Here is a 22672-nt window from a genome sequence, read left to right as displayed (position 1 = left end):
TTGTTTGTTTTTTTGAGATGGAGTCTCACTACTGTCTCCTAGGCTGGATTGCAGTGGCATGATTTTAGCTCACTGCAGCCTCCACCTTCCGGGTTCAAGCAGTTCTGCCTCAGCCTTCCCAGTAGCTGGAACTACAGGCATGTGCCATCACGCAAGGCTAACTTTTGGTAGAGACAAGGTTTCACCATGTTGGCCAAGCTGGTCTCGAACTTCTGACCTCAGGTGATCCGCCCATTTTGGCCTCCCAAAGTGCGGGCTTACAGGTGTCAGCCACCACACCCGGCCCATTTTGGTTTTTTTGTTTTTCTGGTATGTACATTTTTTTTTAGAGACAGGGTGTCACAATGTCACCGAGGCTGGAGTGTAGTGTTGCAGTCAGCTCACTGCAACCTCAAACACCTGGGCTCAGGTGATCCCCCAAGTAGCAGGGACTACAGGCACACACCATCATGCCTGGCTAAATCTTTTTCAAATGGTCGTGGCTAATTTTTTTTATAGAGACCCGCAGTCTTGCTATGTTGCCCAGGCCAGTCTCAAACTCCTGGCCTCAAGTGATCCTCCTTCCTCAGCCTCCCAAAATGCTGGGATTACAGGTGTGTACCACTGTGCTGGCCAAAATTATCGACTTCTGGCCTAGGATTCTGCACAGGTTAGGAAAATTACATCCCACCAGGCTCTTGGAGACTGCAATTACTTAAGGATAGTGTGTAAGTGAAATGAAAATCTAAAGTTGAAAAGCAAGATGCAGGCCAGGCACAGTGGCTCATGCCTGTAATCCCAGCACTTTGGGAGGCTGAGGCAGGCAGATCACCTGAGGTTGGGAGTTCGAGACCAACCTGACCAACATGGAAAAACCCTGTCTCTACTAAAAATATAAAATTAGCCAGACATGGTGGCGCATGCCTATAATCTCAGCTACTTGGTAGGCTGAGGTGAGGCAAAAGAATCGCTTGAACCCAGAAGTTTGCAGTGAGCCCAGACTGCACCAGTGCACTCCAGCCTGGGCAACAAGAGGGAAGCTCTGTCTCAAAAAAAAAAAAAAAAAACGAAAAGAGAAGAAAAGCAAGATGCTTGAAAGTATTTAAATCTTAGAATAAGGACCTTGATTTGTTTGAATCGGTATCTACCCCAACCCCAGTACCAAGTGGTGTGATATTTGATGCTTTTTACCTGTTTCTTTTGGACCTGTTTCCTCTTCTGTAAACAGAATTTACCAGTCCTTTCATGGGTTGTCTAGGTTAGAGCTAACGTATATAACATCCAGTGGGTGGCACAGAGGAGCTTCATTAGGAGCTGAACAGATGGAGGGTGTTACTTTCTCCTACCAGAAGGGAAAGGGAATGTTTTCTCCAGCTTTATGGGCTTTCCTGTATTCCAGTGATCTTTTCAAAGGAGAGAGAAGGTGATTATGTTTATAATGTAATTACACTCCTTTTCCACTGTACCAAGTCACCTTTTGAGGTCATCTTTAATTTTCAAAGAGCCAAAAAGAAAGGTATGAATTAAGTTTACAAGTTGGTAACAGAAAAGGGTTTAAAAAAAAATTCTGAGGCCTGCACAGTGGCTCATACCTGTAATCCCAGCACTTTGGGAGGCCAAAACTCATTCAAGACCATCCTGGGCAACATGGCAAAACCCCATCTCTACTAAAAATACAGAAATTAAGTGGGCATGGTGGCATATGCCTGTGGTCCCAGCTACTCAGGAGGCTGGGGCGGGAGGATCACTTCAACCTGGGAGGTGGAGGTTGCAGTGAGCTGCGATCACGCCACTGCACTCCAGCCTGTGCAGCCTGTGCGGCACAGCCAGCCGGTTTTGGGGGGAAAAAAAAAAAAAGACTTAAAGAGAATGTAATGGAGTTTCAGAATTTAACTTTCCAATCAGATATTCAGTAACCAGGGGAGCACCAAGCAAGAACTGCAGGGAGCAACATAAATGGAGGCCTACCACCCCTACCTCAGCCCAGCAGGCTGACATTTTGAAAACCCCATTTTTGGACCAACCATGTGAAGTTGTGACTGGGTGTCCTAAAACAAACTACCACACAAGGACTAGGGTAGTTAGAGACATTTCAAGTTAAATGCTAAGGCTTCCTAAGATAAGGTCTTCTACATCACACAGGAAACTATTGCACATCACTCCTTTATTATACTGATCTGGAAAAAGGATTTAGTACAGTTATGCTCAAAGGAACACTGGACCCATGTGGCAGAACCAAGCAACTAGAACATGATTCAGAAATCAGTGAGACATTTAGACAGGACCAAGAGGCATTTCACTGCCACAAAACAAGGCAGGGAGGGATTCGGAAACACACAGCAGGAAGCACTCCTGCCGCTCAGAGGTCAAGGAGCTGATCCCATATTGGTATGAGGAATGGTTTATATTCTGATGACCATATGTGGTACTATTTCAACCGCCACAAGAAACCCCAAAAGGGTTATTGTTTTGTACTATTTATATATACTATACTTTCTTTTTTTATATAAAAGTAAATGTAACACCTAAACTAAATTCAGGATTCATCCCAACCTTCTAGAGCCAGCTTCTCTGGGGTCAGGGAGGAAACAGCTGTCACATCACCATGCAGGTTACATTCATCTGCCACTGGAATGACTAGAGCCCCCAGGCAGTGGCCTGACTGCCAACGAGCAGAGGACTGGCTGCTGGGGGTAGAAAGGCTCTCTTGCTTCTCTTCTTCATTGATCACAGCTTAGCATGTCCCTCCCTTCAAGTCTTTAGTAAACAAAGCACTTGCAAAAGCCCGTCACTACCTTTCAACTCTCTTGGATAAGGGGAGTCTTTCTACAGCTTGGACTGAGAACCTGTGCCCTAGAAGTGCAATTCTGACTAGAATGTATTAAGGGAGTGGGTACAGGAGACAAAATGGCTAAAAGGAAAATGGGAGCCACTAGTCCCCATCTGCAGCTACAGCTCAAGATGTCTACAGATGTGGTCAGTGTGACATGTGCAGGAGGGAGGGGTAGAGGGATGCAACAGGCAGGGAGGGTGCTCCTGGGGACAGCAGCCTGCCCGCTGGCCTTCACTTCTTGGCCTTCCCCTGGGCAGCCACAGCTTCCATGGCTTTACGCACGGTCTCTTCATCCCCCAGGAACTGCATGGGCTTGATGGGTTTCAAATTCTTGTCCAATTCATAGACAATGGGAATACCAGTCGGCAAGTTCAGCTCCATGATAGCCTCTTCAGAGAGACCTAAAAACATCCACCATGATCAGCCACAAAAGACATAAATCCATATCACCCCTCCAGGTTTACTCTTTTTCCTCCAGGTGACAAAGGACTTTGACAGAAATTAAAATAAGACACCCTTTCTGATCTTTATAGTAGTTCTGAACCCAGGGAATGGCCCCTACCATGTTTATTTTTCAGCCATTAAACTGAAAAGTAAAAAATAAAAAAAAAAGTAAAAAAACTGAAAAGCAAGAAAAGGTATACAAGATGGACTACCAACGAACTACAGCAAGATCAATGGCCAGATATCTCTACCAAAGTGGGATATAGAAGCTCACAGTAAAGCAAGATTATACACATCTCAGATATCCTATGTCCATCCAACCAAAAATCAGCATACATGGGCCTCTAGGCCCTTGGGGGTGAAACAATTTAAGACAAATTGAGATTCATATGTGAAGTTGTGCATGGTTGTGACTAAGGAGAATTTTTTTTCTTTTATATATATGTGTTTTCCTTTTTTTTTTTTTTTTTTAAGAGACAAGATCTTACTGTCTCACCCAGGCTAGAATGTAGTGGCACAATCATACTTCACTATAACCTCAAACTGCTGGGCTCAACCAATCTCCTGCCTCAGCCTCTTCAGTAGCTGGGACTACAGGTGAGCATCCCCATGCCCAGCTAATTTTTCATTTTTCTTTTGTACAGATAAGATCTTGCTTTGTTGCCCAGGCTGGTTTTGAGTTCCTGGCCTCCCAAGGTGACGATAACACAAGCATGAACCACTGTGCCTGGCCTTTTAAAATTTTGTAGATAGGATCTCACTATGTTGTCCAGGCTGGTCTCAAACTCCTGGCCTCAAACAGTCCTGCCTTGGCCTTCCAACGTGTTGCAATTTTAGGTGTGAGCCACTGCACTTGGCCAGATAAGGAGGATTTTCACTTGACAATACCAATCTAGAGGTGAGCTTTTCACGCTTTAATGTGTATCCAGATCACCTGGGTAATAGATGCTACTTCTGAATCAAGTCTGGAGTGGGACCTGAGGCTCTGCATGTATAACAAGCTCCAAGGGGGGTCCAGCTGTCACTATTCTGCAGATCACATTTTGACAAACAAGTGTTGAGGGTGTTTTTCCACTGCAAGTCAATGTAAACCATCTTTAAAGCTGTTAACATGCCCAGCCCTTGCCTAAACTCCTTTTTATCAAGTCCCTGATTCACAATTCTTCCTTATCCCTCTCCTTGAGGGCGCTTCTAAAAAACATACGTACCCTCCAGATGCTTGACAATGCCCCGGAGGCTGTTGCCATGGGCTGCAATCAGTACCCGTTTCCCCTCCTTGATCTGGGGAACTATTTCTTCATTCCAGAAGGGCAGAGCTCTAGCAATTGTGTCCTTCAGACTCTCACAGGAGGGTAACTGATCTTCTGTGAGGTCTGCATACCTGCGATCCTAAACAATAAAGAATCCAAGTTCACCACTTATTAACACTTACATCTGTTAAAAGACTTCATGATGTCTAGATTTTGGCCCATTCACATCCACAGGGTTTTATAAAATATGACAATGGAAATACAAAAAAGGAGATAGTGAACTATCAATCATATTTTCTAGTAAGTGAATGTCATTCCATGGAGAGGAGTACAATTAACTATTTTATCATAAATTATAAGCTCAGTGAGATTAGGCAGACACTGAAAAAGAATGAAGCCCAGATTCCAATCCCCTGATCCTGGGTGGAGTGACCAAACCTCTGTTTGTCCATACCTTACTGATGTTGCTATAGAAAGGATGGTCGGGCTCCATCGGAGGTGGTGGGACATCATAGGAGCGCCTCCATATCTTCACCTGGGCCTCACCATGCTTTGCAGCAGTTTCTGCTTTATTGAGACCAGTTAGACCCCCATAGTGCCGCTCATTGAGGCGCCAAGTCCTCACTACTGGCAGCCACATCTGATCAATGGCATCTAGCACTGTCCAGAGGGTCCGGATCGCTCTCTTCTGCACTGAGGTGAAGCAGATGTCAAACTCATAGCCAGCATCTGGAAATCAGAAGTTCAAAGTGATAAGCTAATCAGGTCTACTCTGAGCCATAAATGTTCTTCCATGTTAATCTCCTGTACAAGTAGTCCAAATGAAAATATTTGGCCAAAAAAAAAATTTGGCTAAAAAAGATATTTAGCCAACTATTTTGTGTATTCTTACAGTCTATCCAAGGTCACAGCTATTATCTAAGAGATTAAAATCCATGCTGTGGGACTCCAGAATCCCACTCATCACCACCATCTCTAGCGATCCCCATTTTCCTTACTCCCAGGGATCCTGATGTTTGTATTTCAGTTACAATTGTCATTTTTCTTTTTAGACGGTGTCTCACTCTGTCACCCAGACTGGAGTACAATGGCGTGGTTTCGGCTCACTGCAACCTCTACCTCCCAGGTTCAAGTAATTCTCCCGCCTCAGCCTCCCAAGTACCTGGGACTACAGGTGCATGCCACCACACCCAGCTAATTTTTGTATTTTTAGTAGAGATGGGGTTTCACTATGTTGGCCAGGCTGGTTTCTAACTCCTGACCTTGTGATCTGCCCCCCTCAGCCTCCCAAAGTGCTGGGATTACAGGTATGAGCCACTGTGCCTGGCTGCCCCCTCCCCCCTTTTTTTAATTTTTGAGATGGAGTCTCACTCTGTTGCCCAGGCTGGAATGCAGAGGCACATCTCGGCTCACTGCAACCTCCACCTCCCAGGTTCAAGCAGTTCTTCTGCTTCAGCCTCCCAAGTAGCTGGGATTACAGGTGCATGCCACGATGCCCGGCTAATTTTTGTATTTTTGGTAGAGACAGAGTTCCACCATGTTGGCCAGGATGGGAATTGTGACTTCTAATAGGTATTTACTAGACCTCTGATCTAAAAAAATTAGGATTTAAGTCCCAATCAGGACACAGAAAGAGGTCTTTCTGTGCTGATAAAACGTCAGTTTGTTATATGAAATTGTATTCACTGGGCCCGGCGCAGTGGCTCACACCTGCAATCCCAGCACTTTGGGAGGCTGAGGCAGGTGGATCACCTGAGATCAGGAGTTCAAGACCAGCCTGACCAACATGGAGAAACCCCATCTCTACTAAAAATATAAAATTAACCAGGGGTAGTGGCACATGCCTGTAATCCCAGCTACTCAGGAGGCTGAGGCAGGAGAATTGCTTGAACCCCGGAGGCAAAGGCTGCGGTGAGCCGAGATCACACCACTGCCCTCTAGCCTGGGCAACAAGAGTGAGATTCCATCTCCAAAACAAAAAACGAAGAAAAGAAATTGTATTCACTGTGGAGTATGGATATCATACCACAAACTATTCCATGGTTTCTCTCTAGTCAAAGTGCCCTCAGAGGGGAAGACCTACTTAAGTGTTAAACCAAGTTTAAGGCCGGGTGCGGTGGCTCAAGCCTGTAATCCCAGCACTTTGGGAGGCCGAGGCGGGTGGTGGATCACGAGGTCAAGAGATTGAGACCATCCTGGTCAATATGGTGAAACCCCGTCTCTACTAAAAATACAAAAAATTAGCTGGGCATGGTGGTGCGTGCCTGTAATCCCAGCTGCTCAGGAGGCTGAGGCAGGAGAATTGCCTGAACCCAGGAGGCGGAGGTTGCGGTGAGCCGAGATCGCGCCATTGCACTCCAGCCTGGGTAACATGAGTGAAACTCCGTCTCAAAAAAAAAAAAACCAAGTTTAGGAGAAGCCACTCACTCAAGAAAGAGCCAGTGCTGTGCACTATCTGATTAATCAATGAATCTGTCTTCATACACACTAGTTATTGTTACAAGAGTTATGCTGGCCCAACGAATAGGTTACAAGAAATCAGTCTTACTGACTTTATGTTTCATGAAAGATTATTTTCCCTCCCACCATAATGGGGACATGGCCCTTTCCTTGATGACCAAAAAAACATTCCTTTCTCCATGAAACTAGAAGGCCCTCTTAGAAATTCAGCTCAGGCCGGGCACAGTGGCTCACACATGTTATCCCAGCACTTAGGGTGGCTGAGGCAGGTGGGATCACAAGGTCAGGAGTTTGAGACCAGCCTGACCAACATGGTGAAACCCTGTCTCTACTAAAAATACAAAAATTAGCCAGGCGTGGTTACATACACCTGTAATCCCAGCTACTTGGGAGGCTGAGACAGGAGAACTGCTTGAACCTGGGAGGGGGAGGTTGCAGTGAGCTGAGATAGCAACATTGCACTCCAGCCTGGGCGACAGAGCAAGACTCAGTCTCAAAAAAAAAAAAAAAAGAAAGAAATTCAACACAAACTTGCTTGGATATTGCTTAATATTGAGGTTAGCAACAGTAATTAATAAAACATGAAGTGAATTTTCGTGCCAGTCATTGAGCTGAGAATGAAGCCAGTAAGAACTCATTCTTGAGGCCGGGCGCAGTGGCTCACACCAGTAATCCCAGTACTTTGGGAGGCTGAGGCAGGTGGATCTCAAGGTCAAGAGTTCAAGACCACCCTGGCCAACATGGTGAAACCCCATCTCTACTAAATATACAAAAGTTAGCTGGGCATGGTGGTGCATGCCTGTAATCCCAGCTACTCAGCAGGCTGAGGCAGGAGAATTGCTTGAACTGGGACCTGGGAGGCAGAGGCTGCAGGGAGCCGAGATCGCACCACTGCACTCTAGCCTGGGCTTCAGAGCAAGACTCGGTCTTAAAAAAACAAACAAACAAAAAAAAACCTTGAAACCTCTTTTTTTTTTTCGGCTCTGTCACCCAGGCTGGAGTGCAGTGGCGCAATCTTGGTTCACTGCAACCTTTGCATCCTGGGTTCAAGCAGTTCTCTACCTCAGCCTCCTGAGTAGCTGGGATTACAGGCGCCTGCCTCCATGCCTGGCTAATTTTTGTATTTTTAGTAGAGACGGGGGTTTCACCACGTTGGCAAGGCTGGTCTTGAACTCCTGACCTCAGGTGATCCACCCGCCTCAGCCTCCCAAAGTGCTGGGATTATAGGCATGAGCCACTGCGCCCGGCCCAGAACTCATTCTTACTGAATGAAGGCTGGGGCAGCGGTGGGGGCAGGGGAGGCGGGTGGCGATTAATCACCAGAAAAACTCACACCACCCACAAGACAAAAAAGCAGGTCTCATTACTGAGCATCCAGACAAGTCCTAGTAGACTCACTTCCTGTCACCTTCCTAACTGTAAGGAGAGGAATGGCTCCCCAACAAAAGGCTGAGTCACCTGGAAGTGAATACCCACAGTGCAAGCCTCAGCCCCCATGCTGGAGAGCTTCAGGCTGTTTCACTGCAATGTTTCCACTTGCAATGAAGCCGCTCACTCTAGACACATAAATAGGTCCTCAAGGAGAAAAGAAGTTCCACTTAGGACTCTTATCAGAAAACCTGAATGATCAGAGCATAATGCCTCTTCCTTTAACTTGCCCATCAAACTAAAACAGAGCCTAGGGACACTGGCAGGAGTCGGGGTGGACAGTGTGGTGTGGAATCCATCCTCCCGAGGCTATCCCTCTCTTAGCAGTAAGGATGCATGGGGAAACGCAGTTCTCACTAGCTTTCTCCTGAGATCAGATTCGAGATTGTACACACCCTATCACTTAAAGCACTGAAGAATTATTTATACGTTTTCGACCTTTTATACTGTTAAATCTTTTACTCTTTTATACTGTTAAATTTTTAATTTAATGCTACTAACATTTATTTTAAAACTGAGACAGGATCTGTTATTTTACAGAGATTACAAGTTTAACCATTTGATCAGTATCAAATAGAGACAACATGCGTTAACCTGGACTAGACATTGGCAAACCACCTAGGACTGATACAGTTCTTCCTGCCAGAGAGCTAAAGAAAATGGCCTCCCTTACCAGCACTTTCCATTTCCCAGCCTCTCCTAAAAGATGAGGTCACACTAGACCATCCCAAATATTCACCCCCATGCCCACCCTACCCGCAGAAGATTACATTTCCCAGACTGTCTCGAGTTTTGCTTCATTTGAGAAGAATGGTACAGTGAAGGCCAGAAGCTAGGGGAGCAACCTGAGGCCAAATACCTGTGCCTCATCAATGACCCTTGTGAATGGATGCTGCTTTGTCCAGAGGTTAGAAGGGAGCAAAGCAGGATCCGCCCCTATCAGTGGAGGCACCTCTTCAGTCCAGGGATTCTTTGCAGTGCTGGCATCAGGGAATGCTTCCTTATTAGCATTCCAAAACCACAAAGAGCAGACTGGGGCGGGGGCAAGCCTAGATAGGCAAGCATTATCTCACAGCCACTTCCACCTTGGCCTAGTGTCCTTGGCCAAAGGCCTACCCGTTCCTCGCATCTACCTGTTACTTCACCCAGAACTAGGGTGAGGACACTGGATTGGAAATAAGATTTGACCTTGTACAAGTCATCCTTCCAAATCCTCACTTTTCACAACTATAAAGGGAACAGGGAGGGATGAGGATGATTAAATCTTACCTACTTTATTGGGGAATAGAAGGAGCAACTCAAATCATTCATTCACTCAGTTACGTCTACGGATGCGTTTTGGACACACTATTTGTGGAATGCTGCTGAAACGCAAAGTCCTACCCAAGCACGCGTATTTATTGGTGTCCTGAAGCTTATTAGGCACCCCCAGGGACTCCACCTACTGCTGGGGACGAGGCCTCTCCGCTAGGATCCGTAGCCGCCTCTTGAGAAGCGCTGGTTACAGCTGCTTTAAGGCACAGGGCATCCTCCTCCAAGAGCCCCAGACTGTACCAACTGCTTCTGGCGCTGGGGGAACCTTAAGACCTGGCTGCCACAGATGGCTCCATCAGGGCAAACTCTCCTCCACTCACTATTTTTTGTTGTTGTTGTTAAGACAGAGTTTCACTCTTGTTGCCCAGGCTGGAGTGCAGTGGCGCGATCTCGGCTCACCGCAACCTCCGCCTCCCGGGTTCATGCGATTCTCCTGCCTCAGCCTCCCAAGTATCTGGGATTACAGGCGTGCGCCACCACGTCCGGCTAATTTTGTATTTTCAGAAGAGAAGGGGTTTCACCGTGTTGGTCAGGCTGGTATCGAACTGCTGACCTCATGTGATCCACCCGCCTCAGCCTCCCAACGTGCTGGGATTACAGGCGTAAGCCACCGCGCTCGGTCTGTCCCCGACTTATTAAATGCTCAGACTAGAAAGGGAAAACTGAGAGGCGGTGTCGTGGGGAGCGCAAAGGGTTGCGGGGCGACTGCCCTGGGTCCTCCCCTTGGCACACTTCCTCACGCTCCACCGCGTGACCTTGAACAAGTCGACTCTCCCTCTGCACCCATCTACTCGAGTACACAGTAAGCTACTAGAGAGACGCTGCCCAAAGTGCTGGCCCTCTCCGGGAGGGCGCGGATGCCAGCCAGGCGGCCTCCAAAGGGGGACACCCGGCCCTTCGCAGCCCCCGCCCGGCCCCTCCGCACCTCGCAGCGCCTGCCCGCCACGCTTCGCCTCCTCGTGGCCCGCCGGGCTCAGATCGGCGTCGTACCAGCCGCTGAAGCGGTTCTCCAAGTTCCACGCGCTCTCGCCGTGCCGGATCAGCACCAGTTTGTAGGCGGCCATGGCTGCGGGATGGGGATGCGGCACCGACTGGGGTTCGCAGATTCCGGAGTGGCAGCCCGCCCTCTCGGCCGCGCCTGCGCGCTCGCACCGCACGGCCAGGCTCCCGCGCAGGTTCTTGCCCAAATCGTTCCGCTCGCTCGGGACCGCCCTCCGCCCGCCAGGTGTGCGCATGCGCCGCATACAGGCGCTGCGGCTCCGGAGGGGAGAGGGAGCGCTCCGGCATGCCAGGGCGCATGCGCCCTGCTTTGCCAGTCCCGCGTCTGCCGCGGCGGTCACGGAGCGCACGTAAGCAAACGAAGGACGGAGGGCGGAGGGCGGAGGGCGGAGGGCGGAGGGCGGAGGACTGAGGGCGGAGGGCGGCGGGCGGCGGGCGGCGGGCGGCGGGCGGCGGGCTTTGGGGGAGGTCCCAGTTCGCTGGCTGCAGCGCTGCTCTCGAGCCACTCGGCGAGATTAAGTGGCCCTTATCACTGAAAACGTTCCCATCCCCAAGCAGAGATTGATTCACAGACTTGTGTTCGAGTCTTCACTCGTGCATTTTACTTGCTTTGAATCTTCGGGCAAGTCGCGAAACCTCAGCCTCATCCGTAAAATGAGATCATAAAATTTACCAGGTACCTGGAAGTGCTTAGTAAGTAATAGTTTTTATTATTTGTGTCTCATTTCAGCAGGACACTGATCTTTTTACTCCTAGTTTACAAGTAAGGAAACTGGCAGTGACCCTGCTGATCCCAGAACCTGCTCATTTTCCAGCATGGGTCTCTATCCTGGCTCTGTCTACAGTCTTAACGCACGTCAAGTCAGTGCTTTCTGGGCCTCCAACAAGGAAGCAAACGCTAGAACTCTTCAAATATTTCAGAAAGGGGCAAAATCTGGTCACTGCCTGTCCTCCTCCCAGCCCCAATCAGCAATTTATCGTAATTTTTTTTTTTTTTTTTTTTTGAGACACAGCTGTCCCCCAGGCTGGAGTGCAGTGGCACAGTCTCAGCTCACTGCAACCTCCACCTCCCACTTTCAAGCGATTCTCCTGCCTCAGCCTCCAAGTGCACCACCACCCCCGGCTAAGTTTTGTAATTTTAGTAGAGACGGGGTTTTATCACGTTGGTCAGGCCGGGATCAAACTCGTGACCTCAAGTGACCCACCGACATCCGAAGTGCTGGGATTACAGGCGTGAGCCACCTCGCGCGTCCTTCTTTTTGTTTTTCGAAAAAGAATTTCCCTCTGTTGCCAAAGCAGAGTGCCGTAGCACGATCATAGCTCACTGCAGCAGTCTTGAACTCCTGGGCTCAAGCCATCCTCCTGCCTCAGCCTCTTGAATAGTTGTTTCTGTTAGATTTTGTAGGGACGGGTCTCGCTATCTTCACCGGGCTGGTCTCAAACTCCTGGCTTGGGTCTCACTACGTTGACTGGGCTTGTCTCAAACTCCTGGCCTCAAGCAGTCCTCCGGCAGCAACCTCCCAGAGGCACTGGAATGACAGGTGTGAGCCACTGTGGCAGGCCAATGTCCTGGTTGATTTCAATCTAGACACTTTAACGAGCACTAAACATGAGCCAGGCCATGGGCTAGACTCAAGGATGGGTTGAATATGTTTCCTGCCCTTCAAGCAAGCAGATGGCAAATAAGGCCCATGTGTAAGTAGCCAACAATAATATTGGGCTGGTGTGGTGACTCACGCCTGTAATCCCAGCACTTTAGGAGGCCAAGGTGGGCGGATCATTTGAGGTCGGGAGTTCGAGATCAGCCTGACCAACATAGTGAAACCCCTACTCTACTAAAAATACAAAAAAAAATTACCTGGGTGTGGTGACACGTGCCTGTAGTCCCAGCTACTCGGGAGGCTTGGGCAAGAGAATCGCTTGAACCTGGGAGGCGGAGGTTGCAGTGACCTGTGATCTCGCAGCTGCACTCCAGCCTGGGGAGAGGGTGAGATTCTGTCTCAAAAACAAACAAACAAAAAACACTGGTTGCACTAAACCCTCACAAACAGGAGCCATTATGATAATGTAGCTGCAGACCACTTGTGTTTTGGTTCATGTTATTCCCAAAGTGCCTTTTCTCTGCCTCTCAAATTCTTCCCACACTTAAAAGTCAACAAATGCCAAAAATACAACAACAACATGGAGGCCACAGACAATAGTGGCGTAAGAGCATGGTCTTAGGAGTCAGCAGCCTGGGCTTGAGTCCCGATTTCTGTCACCTTGGGCAAATTTCCTCATCTGCAAGTGGGGAAAAGATATAACCTGTCTCAGAGGGTCTTCTGGAGATAGGAGGATTGAATGAGTTGTTTGCAAAGCACTCAAAACACTGGCAAGCAATAGGCGCTTTACTGGTACATGTTAACTTTTCTAGTATCGCTATCAAAATCTACCAGGTATGCCACCATGCCCAGCTAATTTTTTGTATTTTTAGTAGAGATGGGGTTTCACCGTGTCATCCCGGATGGTCTCGATCTCCTGACCTCGTAATCTGCCTCCCAAAGTGCTGGGATTACAGGCGTGAGCCACCGCGCCTGGCCAACTAGTGTTTTAATGCATCATTTCAACCCCAAGAATTCATATTATGTAGGAACTATTATAGCTACGTTCCACAGATAAAGAAACCAAGGACCAGGGGAATCATTGTGCAAAGTCAGCTAGGAAGTGGAGGATAAATCAGGACTCAAACCCAGGCTATCCAGTGGCCTGGTCTGCACCCCCACCATAGCATCCCTCCTTCGTAGCTAGGAGAAGATGGATTCAGTAACGGAGAGGTGACTGGAATAAGGTGCAACCCTGAAAGCTGCACCCAGAACTCGCAGGACCCCAGGGCTGCAAAGCTAGAATGCCCTCGAAGGGCTGGTTCAAGCCCCCAGTGCTCCACCTCTATGGGAGTTTCACTGCGGAGCCTGTCTCATAGGAGGTTCCCCCTCTGATCTTTCCTGCTGTTCCCTCATCCTAATCTGTTGTTCAAGCACTCCCAGGGAGAGCTTTTCCAGCCTTAACCTTGACTTTTTGTCCTGCCTTGCTCCAAATCCACACTCCTAGCCTGATTCCTACTGTTTTTTTCTCCTCCTCCTGCTCTCAAGAAATTCAAGGTTCTGTGCACGTGTCACCTCGTCTCCTCACTGAGTTCTCTCATTTCTGTATTGAGTAAGAAGTACGAGTAGGAAGAAGATGCTCGGAAACTCAAGTTCAAATGTTCCTGTTTCTGGTTAGCTCTGGGGCCTGCCATGACTCACTCAACTTCTAATCCTGTTTTCCTGTCTGTAATCATATTCATACCCACCTAAGCAAAGCCCTGTTGGAAGAAATAGATGAGATGATGAATGGAAACAACTAGTCATGAATTTTAAATATATTGTTAACATTATATATGTGTGTACATATATATATATATATATATATTTTTTTTTTTTTTTTTTTTTTGGTGGTTTTTTCTTTTTTTTTCCCCGGGCGTGCGGTGGCAGGCTATCAGCTCCCTCAAAAAACCCCCCCCTGGATTCAGGCGATTCTCCTGCCTCAGCCTCCCAAGTAGCTGGGATTACAGGCATGTACCACCACGCCTGGCTAATTTTTGTATTTTTGGTAGAGACGGGATTTCACCATGTTGGCCAGGCCGGTCTCGAACTCCTAAACTCAGGTGATCCACCTGCCTCAGCCTCCCAAACTGCTGGGATTACAGGCTTGAGCCACCACGCGCCCCCCCACCTGAGATTTATTATGCTTGCCTCAGCGCTATTCAACTGCAAACTCCTTGTGGATGGGCACTTCATCTTAACTATTTCATACACCCCACACAGGGACCTACACTTAGGATGATGCGTTTGTCCTTCATAAACTCCCTGAGGGCCGGGCGCAGTGGCTCAAGCCTGTAATCCCAGCATTGTGGGAGGCCAAGGTGGGTGGATCATAAGGTCAAGAGATCGAGACCATCCTGGTCAACATGGTGAAACCCTGTCTCTACTAAAACTACAAAAAATTAGCTGGGCATGGTGGCACGTGTAATCCCAGCTACTCGGGAGGCTGAGGCAGGAGAATTGCCTGAACCTGGGAGGCGGAGGTTGCGGTGAGCCGAGATTGCGCCATTGCACTCCAGCCTGGGTAACAAGAGGGAAACTCCATCTCAGAACAAACAAAAAAAAATACAAAAATTAGCTGGATGTGCTGGTGTATGCCTGTGGACGCAGCTACTCCGGAGGCTGACATGGGAGGACTGCTTGAGCCTGGGAGGTTGAGGCTGCAGTGAGCCATGATTGCACCACTGCAGTCCAGGCTGGGTGACAGAGTGAAACCTTGTAAAGAGAGGCAGGGAAGATCAAGGGAGAGAGAAGGAGAGATTATGCCTGCCCCATTGCGAGGACACCAAAGATTTTGCGGCCAGAAGCTAGACTATCTGGGCCGAGATAGGGATCCATTTAGTGCCAATCACAGCGTTTTGAATCAGGGAAGAAGCTTAAAGCCTATCAAAGCGAAGAAGTTTCTTGAATGCCAGTAAAGAGTTAGAGTAAACCAGTGTTTTTTGCCCTCTACTAATTTTTTTTTCTTATCTCTACTGAACACAGGACAAAAGGCATTTGTCGGGGTTGATTGCTGAAGCACTGGGTGCACGCAGGCGAGCATTACAGGCCTGAAAATAAATCAAGTGGGAGGGGCTTTTATCCCATCACGGTCCCAGTACGTCCTGTGCCCTCCCCACCCTTCCAGCAAGCATCCCAAGGGACCCCCTGTACAGCTCCTCACCGGGGCACTGCCCTCCTTTCCTATCCTGTAGGGAGTAAGTGGGGCCACTAAGTCCTGCTTCCTGCTTGGACTGCGGAGATGTCAGTGGGGGATCTGTGCTCCATGCCCTCTTAGCAGGTATTCCCCAAGCCAAGGCACTTATCAGTGATAGACTCTGGTAAAGAAAATCCTAACTGGGCCTTCCTCTCTACCTGAGGCCTCCAGCCAGCCCCTAAACCCTGAACTCTTAGGACACAAAGCCTCTCCTTGTAGAGCAGTGTTTCATTCAGGGAAATTCCCAGGACTCCTACAGCTTTACAACAACAAGCTTATTGGTCAGACTGTTAGGAAAACTCAGATAAGGGGTAGGCGTGGTGGCTCACACATGGAATCCCAGCACTTTGGGAAGCTGAGGCAAGAGGATCAATTGAGCCCAGGAGTTTGAGACCAGCCTGGGCAACATGGCAAAAACCTCTCTCTACAACAAAATACAAAAATTAGCTGGGCGTGGTAGTGAACACCTGTTGTCCCAGCTACTAGGGAGGCTGAGGTGGGAGGATTGCTTGAGCTTTGGAAGTGGAGGCTTCAGTAAGTTATGATCACACCACTCCAGTTTGAGCAACAAAGTGAGACCCTGTCTCAAAGAAAGGAAAAAGAAAAAACACTCAGATAAGGACGCTAAACAGGGGCCGGGCGCAGTAGCTCATGCCTTTAATCACGGCACTTTGGGAGGCCAAGGCAGGCGGATCACCTGAGTTCAGGAGTTTGAGACCAGCCTGACCAACATGGAGAAACCCCATCTCTACTAAAAATACAAAAAAAATAGCCAGGCGTGGTGGTGTATGCCTATAGTCCCAGCTACTTGGGAGGCTGAGGCAGGAGAATTGCTTGAAGCCAGGAGGTAGAGGTTGCAGTGAGCCGAGATCGTGCCACTGCACTCCAGCCTAGGCAACGAGAGTGAAACTCCATCTCAAAAAAGAAAAAGAAGCAGGCCGGGCACGGTGGCTCAAGCCTGTAATCCCAGCACTTTGGGAGGCCGAGGCGGGTGGATCACGAGGTCAAGAGATCAAGACCATCCTGGTCAACATGATGAAACCCCGTCTCTACTAAAAATACAAAAAATTAGCTGGGCATGGTGGCACGTGCCTGTAATCCCAGCTACTCAGGAGGCTGAGGCAGGAGAACTGCCTGAACCCAGGAGACGGAGGTTGCGGTGAGCCGAGATCACGCCATTGCACTCCAGCCTGGGTAACAAGAGCAAAACTCCGTCTCAAAAAAAAAAAGAAAAAAGAAAGAAAGAAAGAAAAAGAAGCTAACCAGGAGTCACAGCACAGCCCTGTTACCCTCCACTGCCCCTTAGGTTAATAAAGCCTTCCTTTCCCATTTATTTTTTCCACAGAAGAACTCCCTCGTCAAGTACTAAACATGCACTGAAGGCCCAGATTTAGAAAGAGCCGGGCAAAAGTTTTGTGCTGGGTGGAAGGAGGGGCGGCTGCTGCTCAGCCCACAGGACTCCTGTGAGGACACCACATGTCCTTAGTTGTTAAACCATCTTGCAGACTCATCGCCTGATGTCCAGATCTCCCAGCTCAGCTGGTGTCTGAGGAGGAGAGGATTTATGCCTCAGAGAGGGCGTGAGCCCAGATGATGCCTCAAGACTCAGGTTCTAAATGGGAAAGCAGTGCTTCAGGGACTTCAGCTGCCCCGCCCAAAATGGTGTCGCCATCTGCAGGTAAACAAAGCTGGAGCTGGCAGAAAAGAAAGAGGAGGGCTCTCTGGCAGGCTGTGGCTTCCGCAAGGACTCCCCTGACAGCACCTGGGCTTCTCTGGTCCCCAGCCCATTGTCAGCCTTAGGATGAGACCTGGCTTTAGTCCAAGCCTTCTTGCTTTTAAATGTATGGCACTCTCAAAACCACCTGATGTGCACCAAGCCGTCTGCCACTAGACCCTGTGTGAAAACTGTAATGACAACAATGCTCAAAGCAGGGCAATAAGCAAACATTTTGACCCTCTGCTTTCATTCACATAAAACTGATTTCCTAGCCTGTATTATCTTAGATCACATTTTCTTTTCTTTTTTTTTTTTTTTTTTTTTTTTTTAGACAAGGTCTACCTATGTTGCATAAACTTGTTTTAAATTCCTGGCCTCAAGTGATCCTCCTGCCTTGGCCTCCCAAAGCACTGGAATTACCTGTGTGAGCCACTGAGCCTGACCTCAAAATTGCACCTTAAAAACAGGCAGGCGATCTGGGCAGAGGAGGCACGTGCCTGTAGTCCCAGCTGATCAGGAGGCTGAAGCAGGAGGATGGTTTGAGGCCAGGAGTTTGAGGCTTCAATATGCTATGATCACACATGTAAATAGCCACTATACTCCAGCCTGGGCAATAAAGTGAGACCCTGCTCTAAAAAAATTAAAAAAAGAAAAACTAGGCCGGGTGCGGTGGCTCAAGCCTGTAATCCCAGCACTGTGGGAGGCCGAGGTGGGTGGATCACGAGGTCAAGAGATCGAGACCATCCTGATCAACACGGTGAAACCCCGTCTCTACTAAAAATACAAAAAATTAGCTGGGCATGGTGGCGCGTGCCTGTAATCCCAGCTACTCAGGAGGCTGAGGCAGGAGAATTGCCTGAACCTGGGAGGCGGAGGTTGCGATGAGCCGAGATCGTGCCATTGCACTCCAGCCTGGGTAACAAGAGCGAAACTCTGTCTCAAAAAAAAAAAAAAACTGGCAGAAACTTTGTGATTTGGGATTAATTTGCATCAAGTTTAGTGAATTGTTGTGAAGTTAGCAGTGTGTTAGTCCAGGATCTCTGAAAAGCAGTTGCCAAGACAGGATTTGAAGGAAATACGTTAGGAGAAGTGCCTGTGATGGGAAAGGGGGCTGGGAGCGCAGGTGTGATGCTGCGTAAGGGAAGGAGGAAGGAAGGTTTGGCAGGTGGCAGCGTCGTCTTAGATTGCAAATGCACTTCCGGGGAAAATTCGGCAAGCCTGTGGGGGGCTATTCCAGCCAAAGTTACCCTTCAGAGGGGTCCTCAGGTTCCCGGGACCTGCTTTCACATCCTTGATTCAGGGATGCTAAGTCATGACTGAATGCGGCCATTGGCAGCACAGCCTCTGAATGCTGGGAGAGGGCCTCAGCCAATGAGCTCCCTGCCCTGGGCATGGTGGCTTATGCTTATATTCCGAGCACTTTGGGAGGCCAAGGCAGGTAGATCACTTAAGTCCAGGAGTTCAAGACCAGGCTCTGGGCAACACAGTGAGATCCTGTTTCTAAAAAAATAAAATTAGCTAGTATATTAGTACATGCCTGTAGTTCCAGTTACTTGGAAGGCCAAGATTATGCCACTGCACTCCAGCTTGGGCAACAGAGCAAGACCCTATCTCAAACACAAAAAAGTCAGCTCCTGCTCTATGAGATTTGAAGGGTGTATTCTCATGGCTGCCGCAGTATAGTCTATAAATCAATCATGTATTTTCAGGTCAGCATTCAGTGACTACCGATTGACTAAGGAAAGCTTTTAAAGGTACCTGCCAGCTGATGGCAAAGTGGCCAAGTATCCAATAGTAAGGATTTTGTCAGAGGTGGAACAGGGGAACTGGTGGTTGTTATATTCCTTTGAGACAGAGTCTTGCTTTGTCAACCGGGCTGAGGTGCAGTGTCGTGATTATAGCTCACTGCAGCCTTGACCTTCCTGGCTCAGGTGATCCTCCCACCTCGGCCTCCCAAAGTGCTGGGATTACAGGCAGGAGCCACCATGCCCAACTGACTGTTATATTTCTGCAGTGGAGGAAAATGTCCTGCCTCCCAGAGGTGTTATTGGGAGCAGGCTCAACACCGTCCAGCCTCAGAAATATGGACAAGAAACAACCATCAGAAACCCACATGGGGCCAGGCATGGTGGCTCATGCCTTTAATCCCAGCACTTTGGGAGGCCGAGGTGGGTGAATGACTTGAGGTCAGGAGTTTGAGAGAAGCCTGGCCAACATGGTGAAACCCTGTCTCTACTAAAAATATAAAAATTAGGCTGGGTGTGGTGGCTCACACCTGTAATCCCAGAACTTTAGGAGGCCAAGGCAGGCGCATCACCTGAAGTCAGGAGTTCCAGACCAGCCTGGCAAACCCTATCTCTACTAAAAATCCAAAAAATTAGTTGGTTGTGGTGACAGGTGCCTGTAATCCCAGCTACTTGGGAGACTGAGGCAGGAGAATTGCTTGAACTGGGGGAACAGACATTACAGTGAGCTGAGATGGTGACACTGCACTCCAGTCTGGGCAACAAGAGTGAGACTCCATCTCAAAAAAAAAAAAAGGTTCGGCGGGGCATGGTGGCTCACGCCTGTAATCCCAGTACTTTGGGAGGCCAAGGCGGGCGGATCAAAAGATCAAGAGATCGAGACCATCCTGGCCAACATAGAGGAACCCCATCTCTACTAAAAAATACAAAAAAATTAGCTGCTCGTGGTGGTACGCGCCTGTAGTCCCAACTACTCAGGAGGCTGAGGCTGGAGAATTGCTTAAGCCCAGGAGGTGGAGGTTGCAGTGAGCTGAGATCACACCACTACACTCCAGCCTGGAGACGGAGCCGGACTCCATCTCAATAAAATAAAAAGTTAAAAATAGAAACCTACGTGAATTCCTCAGTGGCTAAACATAGAGTTACCACATGACGCATTCCCCTCCTAGGTATATACTCAAGAGAAATGAAAACATGGCCACGCAAAAATTCCTACACAAATGTTCATAGCAGCGTTTTTCACAATAGCCAAAAGGTGGAAACAACCCAAATGTCCATCAGCTGGTGAATGAATAAACAAAACATGGCAGCTGGGCGCAGTGGCTCACGCCTGAAATCCCAGCACTTTGAGGGTCCGAGGTGGGCAGTTCACATGAGGCCAGGAGTTCAAGACCAGCCTGGCCAATATGGTGAAACCCTGTCTCTTAAAAACACAAAAATTAGGACCGGGCATGGTGGCTCACGCCTGTAATCCAAACACTTTGGAGGCCAACGCGGGCGGATGACCTGAGGTCGGGAGTTCAAGACCAGCCCGGCCAACATGGTGTAACCCCGTTTTAAAAAAAAAAAAAATACAAAAATTAGCCAGGCGTGGTGACACACACCTGTAATCCCAACTACTTGTGAGGCTGAGGCAGGAGAATCGCTTGAACCTGGGACAAGTGGTTGTAGTGAGCCGAGATTGCACCACTGCACTCCTGAGGGTGGGAGTGCAGTGGCGTGTTCACAACTCACCACAGCCTAACTCTTGAGCTCAGTCCTCCCATCTCAGCCTCCCAAGTAGCTGAGACTACAAACATGTGCCATGACACCCAGCTTTTCTTTTTTTTTTTTTTAAGAAATGGGGTTGGCCTGGCACGGTAGCTCACACCTGTAATCCCAGCACTTTGGGAGGCCGAGGTGGGTGAATCACCTGAGGTCAGGAGTTCAAGACCAGCCTGGCCAACATGGAGAAACCCCATCTCTTTAAAAAAAAAAAAAAAGAAAGAAAGAAATGGGGTCTTGCTATGTTGGCCAGGCTGGTCTCAAGCTCCTAGGCTCAGGGGATCCTCCTGCTTTGACCTCCCAAAGTGCTGAGATCACAGGTGTGAGCTATGCCCAGCCCTAGGTCCCATTTCTGATTTGGTATGTTCCCTACCTTACAGCTAACTTCCCTGATCCCTGTGTTGGAAACACCTCAGCCACAGGATCTTGGAGAGGTGACAAACTGGACCTTTGAATACCTGGGCCTGGCAGGTATTCTGACCCCATCCAGCCTGTGAGCTCCCCTCCCCAGAGCCGATGTGGTCCTTCATAAGGAAAACAACTTCTGAGAGTGAATGTTTTGAGCTACCAGTCACTTGAGGGGGAAAAAAAAGCTCATACCCACAGGAAAGGCTGTTCTGTTGCCATGGCAACAGGTCACCACCACAACCAGTTTGAAGCCATTTAATCAAGGACAATCCATCTCCCTTCAGCTGAACAGTTTTTCTCACTGACCAGGCATTTTACAGCCAGCCAATCAGTAATAGCCATACTGGTTGACCAACCAATCCCTAAACACTACCTCCCTTGATATGTGCCCACCATTAATCTTCAACCGCCTAGCACCTTATATAATAAGATCAGTGCCCTACTCCACCCACAGGGATTGCACCTAACAGGCCCAGCTCCACCTCCCTTAAGTAAGTACTGTTGTAAATGCAGCTTTTTCATTCAGATATTGAGAGGTGGTCTTTTCTTTAGACACACTCATATTCTGGAATCTTGCCTTCTTGGGAGTGATTCATTCTCACTTCCTCTGCAGTGTCATTGCCTCCATGCCTCTGAGCCTTATATGCCTGTATGCATCATATGCCTCTATGGTGTCACTGCTGAATGAGAAAGAGGCCAACTCCTGGGCACGGTGGCTCATGCCTGTAATCCTAGCACTTTGGGAGACCAAGGGGGAGAGATCACCTGAGGTCAGGAGTTCCAGATCATCCCGGCCAATATGGTGAAACCCCGTCTCTACTAAAATACAAAAATTAGCTGGGTGTGGTGGCACATGCCTGTAATCCCAGCTACTCGGGAGGCTGAGGCAGGAGAATCGCTTGAACCTGGGAGGTGGATGTTGCAGTGAGCCGAGGTCACGCCATTGCACTCCAGCCTGGGCAACAGAGCAAGTCTCCATCTCAAAAAAAAAAATTAAAAATTAGCTGGGTATAGTGGCGTACACCTATAGTTCCAGCTACTTGGAAGGCTAAAGGGGGAGGATTACTTGAGCTCAGGAGGTCGAGGCTGCAGTGAGCCATGATCACACTACTGCATTCCAGCCTGGCAGACAGACATCAAAGATACACCTCAGACAGTCCCCCTTAGACACCCTGAGAGCTTTATCTGAACCTCTCTTGTGCCCCTTGCTGAGCTCTACGTAAGTCATGTGTTCACTTGGCAAGCAGATGTATTGAGCCAGACACTGTGGTAGGCTCTGATGGCACCAGAATAGACCAGACATGGTTCCTGTAATCAGGGGTTTCACAGTCAGATAGTCAGATGGGAGAGGTAGAGAAGCAAAATCCAATTCTATTAATTGAAGATCAGGGAACAATAAAGTTATGAGGGGCTTTAGAGACCTCTGGGTACAACATCTTCAGTTTACAAGTGAGAAAAACAAAGGGTTTTGTGCTTGTCTTTTTACCATTCCCCTGTAGGTTTCTTTTATTTTATT

General features: G+C 48.6%; 2 protein-coding genes across 2 annotated transcripts in view; one reads left to right on the top strand and one right to left on the bottom strand.

Annotated features, from left to right (window-relative positions):
• The window catches only part of EXOSC1 (exosome component 1), a 27454-nt gene extending 9566 nt beyond the window's left edge, over positions 1–17888 (top strand). Inside the window, exon 8 of the mRNA XM_032281197.1 lies at positions 17041–17888. Coding sequence (XP_032137088.1) covers positions 17041–17116 — 76 coding nt within the window. The 3' untranslated portion in view covers positions 17117–17888. The remainder of the gene's footprint in view (positions 1–17040) is intronic.
• PGAM1 (phosphoglycerate mutase 1) lies at positions 2127–10983 on the bottom strand. Its single transcript, XM_032281194.1, has 4 exons — positions 10634–10983; positions 4961–5235; positions 4465–4645; positions 2127–3213 (listed from the first exon to the last, which is right to left on the bottom strand). The coding sequence occupies exons 1-4, from the start codon at positions 10950–10952 to the stop codon at positions 3044–3046; spliced, it is 945 nt and encodes a 314-aa protein (XP_032137085.1). The 5' UTR covers positions 10953–10983; the 3' UTR covers positions 2127–3043.
• Positions 17889–22672: the final 4784 nt, after the last annotated feature.

The sequence above is a fragment of the Sapajus apella genome, unplaced genomic scaffold (assembly GCF_009761245.1).
Source record: "Sapajus apella isolate SASKATOON/1434 unplaced genomic scaffold, GSC_monkey_1.0 scaffold13, whole genome shotgun sequence".
NCBI lineage: Eukaryota > Metazoa > Chordata > Mammalia > Primates > Cebidae > Sapajus > Sapajus apella.
The sequence above is the reverse complement of the archived record's forward strand: the minus strand, read 5'-3'. Positions and strand labels throughout refer to the sequence as shown.

Coding starts and splice junctions, on each gene's coding strand:
- PGAM1 (XM_032281194.1), bottom strand. CDS start 10,952: ATGCGGCGCATGCGCACACCTGGCGGGCGGAGGGCGGTCCCGAGCGAG. Junction 5,236..10,633: donor TGGCGGGCAGGCGCTGCGAG/GTGCGGAGGGGC, acceptor TCTGATTTCCAG/ATGCTGGCTATGAGTTTGAC. Junction 4,646..4,960: donor TCTATAGCAACATCAGTAAG/GTATGGACAAAC, acceptor TTTATTGTTTAG/GATCGCAGGTATGCAGACCT.